This window comes from Orycteropus afer, unplaced genomic scaffold (assembly GCF_000298275.1).
Source record: "Orycteropus afer afer isolate SDZICR_OR568_19922 unplaced genomic scaffold, OryAfe1.0 scaffold00078, whole genome shotgun sequence".
Lineage (NCBI taxonomy): Eukaryota > Metazoa > Chordata > Mammalia > Tubulidentata > Orycteropodidae > Orycteropus > Orycteropus afer.
In genome coordinates, this window is record NW_006921665.1 from 7,026,328 (window position 1) to 7,030,937 (window position 4,610).

General features: G+C 39.9%; 1 protein-coding gene across 1 annotated transcript in view; it reads left to right on the plus strand.

Annotated features, from left to right (window-relative positions):
- The window catches only part of SYNJ1 (synaptojanin 1), a 150,710-nt gene that overhangs the window by 111,372 nt on the left and 34,728 nt on the right, over positions 1-4,610 (plus strand). The window contains 1 exon segment of the mRNA XM_007941282.1: positions 2,741-2,903. Coding sequence (XP_007939473.1) covers positions 2,741-2,903 — 163 coding nt within the window.

Here is a 4,610-nt window from a genome sequence, read left to right on the forward strand (position 1 = left end):
GGACAATTGACTGGAAGAGATCCATATTTGTACCCATTTCAAAGAAAGGTAATCCCACAGAATGTGGAAATTATCAAACAATATCATTAATGCATGCACGTAAGATCTTACTGAAGATAATTAAAAATGGTTTCAGCAGTATATTGACAGAGAACTTCCAGAGGGGCAAGCTGAATTCAGAACAAGACATGGAACAAGGGATATCATAGCTGCTGCCAGATGGATCTTGGCTCAAGGCAAAAAATACCAGAAAGATGTTTACTTGTGTTTTATTAACTATGCAAGGGCATTCGTGTGGATCATGACAAATTGTGGATAACATTAAGAAGAATGGGAATTCCCGAGCACTGGATTTGTACTCATGAGGAACCTGTACATTGACCAGGACGGTGTCATTCAAACAGAACACGGGGACACTGCTTCGTTTAAAATCAAGAAGGGAGTGTGTCATGGTTGTATCCTTTCCCCACACTTATTCAATCTATATGCTGAGCAAATATTCGAGAAGCTGGACTATATGAAGAAAAATGTGGCATCAGGATTGGAGAAAGGATCATTAACAACTTGCAATACACTGACAACACAACTTTGCTTGCTGAAAGTGAGGATGACTTGAGGTACTTACTGATGAAGATTGAAGAATACAGTCTGCAGTATGGATTACATCTCAACATAAAACAAAAATCCTCACAACTGGACCAATAAGCAGCATCACGATAAATGGAGAAAAGATTGAGGTTGTCAAAGAATTCACATTTTGCTTGGTTCTACAATCAACACCAATGGAAGCAGCAGTCAGGACATTAGACATTAGCACTGGGCAAGCTGGCTGCAAAGGAACTCTTTCAAGTGTTGAGGAGCAAGGATATCTCCTTGAGGACTAAGGTGTACTTGACACAAGCCGTGATATTTTCAGTTGCCTCATGCATGTGAGAGCTGGGCAATGAATAAGGAAAACCAAAGAAAAGTTGATGCTTTTGCGTTGTGGTGCTGGTGAAGAATACTGAAAGTACCATGGAATGCTAAAAGAACTAACAGATCTGTCCTGGAAGAAGTGCAACCAAAATGCTCCTTGGAAGGAAGAATGGCCAGACTTCATCTCACGTACTTTGGTCATGTTGTCAGAAGGGACCATTCCCTGGAGAAGGATGTCATGCTTGGTAAGGTGAAGGGTTGATGAAAGAAGGGAAGGTCTTTAACAAGATAGATTGGCACAGTGGCTGCGATGATGGGCTCAAGTATAGTAAGGATCATGGAGCTTGCCTGGGATCGGGCAGTGTTTTCTTCTTCTGTTCATGTGTCTCTATGAGTTGGAAATGACCCAATGGCATCTAACAACAACAACAAACCATTCAGGAATTAAGTGTCTGTGTATTCTATATGTGCAGCAAAATTATCTAAATGTATTTTTAATTCAGGCAGGTTAAGACTTTAAGACATGCTTGAAGAATTATAGGTTGAAATATATTTTGAGTAAGTTTCTAATTAGCCTAGGATAATTTTGATCCTCCCCAAGATATTAACTCTGATTGATATAGACTAAGAAGAAAATGTATGTCACTGAATTTGATTTCTATTTTTACATTTCATTATATAAAAAGTTTCCATTTTTAATTGAAAATAGATACTCTGGATCTTCTCATCTGTACAATAGAAAAGATTTCTGTCAAATGAAGAAAATGCTTTAATTTATAAGAACAAGGCAGGAATGTGCTCATTAGTCCTGGGAACTTGTTTTATTGAGTTGGGTCATGGTGCCCAGCTACCTCATTTATGCGTAGGTAACATAATTCCTGTCGATAACAATCTCATTGAGAGAAGCTTTCATTAGTTGGAGATATTCCTAACCAGTGATTTGGAATATTGTTGATAGGGGAAATTTACATTGATGGCCAGGAACAGTTTTACTTCTACAAGTAGAATGTCTGTCACTTTTTTCTGAATGGTATTAGACAATCTTGAATTTCTAAAATATATAATCACTGGACAGATGGACTGAAATCCAGGCCTAATTTCTCCACAGTGGGCAGCTCGGTAAAGATTCCTGAGCTTCCCCATCTGTTACATTATGGCTTAGAAAAGAAGACCTTTATTTGCCACCACAGTCTTTTAAATATGAATGTATGTGTTTATTTATGTATCGAAAACCAAACTCAGCGCTGTCAACTCGATTCAACTCTTAGCAACCCCACCTTGGGTTTCCAAGGCGGTATCTCTATGGAAGTAAATAGCCCAGTCTTCCTTACCAGTAGTACCTGGTGGGTTTGAACCACCAGCCTTCTGGGTAACAGTCAAATGCCTTAAGCCTACGCCACCAGGGCTCCTGTTGACAGTGGTGCTGTTGTTGTTATGTGCCATTAAAGCGGACCTGAATCATAACAACCCCTCTTTGGGTTTCGGAGGCAGTATCACTACGGAAGTAGATTGCCCAACCTTCCTTCCGAGGAGTAGCTTGTGGGTTTGAACCGCCAGCCTTCTGGTTGACAGTGGTAGTGGGGCAAAATCTAGTTCTTCTGGTCTCGTATAGGCTGAGGATCGCACCTGCGATAGGCTTTTAAAGTGAGTTGGGAACAGTGTTTAAGCTAGTAAAAAAATTCGGTATGTGTAAAAGAATTATGTTGAATTTTATCTAATTCAATTAACTTCTACACCATTTTGTAGTATAACTAAAGTGGCCATTTTATTCCAAAATAGTCTATTTTCATGCCATTTTTTATCTCTTTTTTTTATATTCAACTAGTTATTAGGCCGGACTATAACTATCACTTTAAAAAGTCCAGACTGGATCAAAACTTTGGAAGAAGAAATGAGTTTGGAGAAAATTGGCGTGCCATTACCATCATCAACCAGCTCTACCCTGCTTGGTGAAGATGCGGAGGTCACAGCAGATTTTGATATGGAAGGTTTGTTTATTGAACACAGTTACTTCTGTGTTGTCGTTGTTAGGTGCTGGCGAGTCATCTCCAACTTGTAGTGAAACACCACCCAGTCCCGCACCAGCTCAATGATCCCCGCTATTCTTGAACCCATCATGGCAGCCACTGTGTCAATGCATCTCATTGAGGGGCCTCCCCTCCTTCCTCAGCCCTCCACCTAACCAAGCATGACATCTTTCTCCAGGGAATGGTCACTTCTGACAACATGACCAAAGTAGGTGAGACGAAGTCTGGTCATTCTCGCTTCTAAGGAGCATTCCGGCTGCACTTCCTCCAGGATAGATTTGTTAGTTCTTTTAACAGTCCATGGTACTTTCAGCTTTCTTTGCCAGCACCACATCTCAAAAGCATCAATGCTTCTTTGGTCTTCTTTATTCATTGTCCAGCTCCCCCATATATATGAGGCAAATGAAAATATCATGTTTTGTGTCAGGCACACCTCAGTCCTCAAGGAAACATCTTTGCTTCTCAGCACTTGAAAGACGTCCTTTGCAGCTTACTTGCCCAGTGCTATACGTTGTCTGATGTCCTGACTGTTACTACCATTGACGTTGATTATAGCACCAAGCAGTGTGAAGTTTCTGACAACTTCAGTCTTTTCTCCATTCATCGTGATGCTGCTTACAGGTCCAGTTGTGAGAATTTTTGTTTTCTTTATTTTGAGATGTAATCTGTACTGAAGACTATCGTCTTCAGTCTTCATCAGTAAGTACTTCAAGTCATCCTCACTTTCAGCAAGCAAAGTTGTGTTGTCAGCGTACCGCAAGTTGTTAATGAGCCTCCTCCAATCCTGATCCCACGTTCTTCTACATATAGTCCAGCTTCTCAGATTATTTGCTCAGCATATAGATTGAATTAGTATGGTGAAAGGATACAACCCTGACACACACCCTTCTTGATTTTAAACTATGCAATGTCCCCTTGTTCTGTTTGAATGACAGCTTCCTGGTCTATGTACAGGTTCCTCATAAGGACAATTAAGTGTTCTGGAATTTCCATTCTTCTCAGTGTTAATCCACAATTGTTATGATACACACAATCAAATACTTCAGCATAGTCAATGAAACACAAGTAAACATCTTTCTGGTATTTGCTTTGAGCCAAGATCCATCATCTGACATCAGCAATGATATCCCTTGTTCCACGTCTTCTTCTGAATCCAGTTTGCACCTCTGGAAGTTCTCTGTCAGTATACTGCTGAAACCATTTTTTAATTATCTTCAGTAAGATCTTACTTGTGTGTGATATTAATGATATTGTTTGATAATTTCCACATTCTGTGGGATTACCTTTCTTTGAAATGGGTACAAATATGGATCTCTCCCAGTCAATTGTCCAGGTAGCTGTCTTCCACATCTCTTGGCATAACCAAGTGAGTGCCTGCAGTGGGGCATCTATTTGTTGAAACATCTCAGTGAGTATTCCATCAATTCCTGGAGCCTTGTTCTTCGCCAGTTCCTTCATTGCAGCTTCAACTTCTTCCTTCAGTACTATTGATTCTTGATCATATGCTACCTCCTAAAATGGATGAACATGGATCAGTTCTTTTTAGTACAGTGACTCTGTGTATTCCTTCCATTATGTTTTGATGTTTCCTGCATCATTCAATATTTTGCCCACAGAATCTTTCAATATTGCAACTCAAGGCTTAAATTTTTTCCTCAGTTCTTTCAG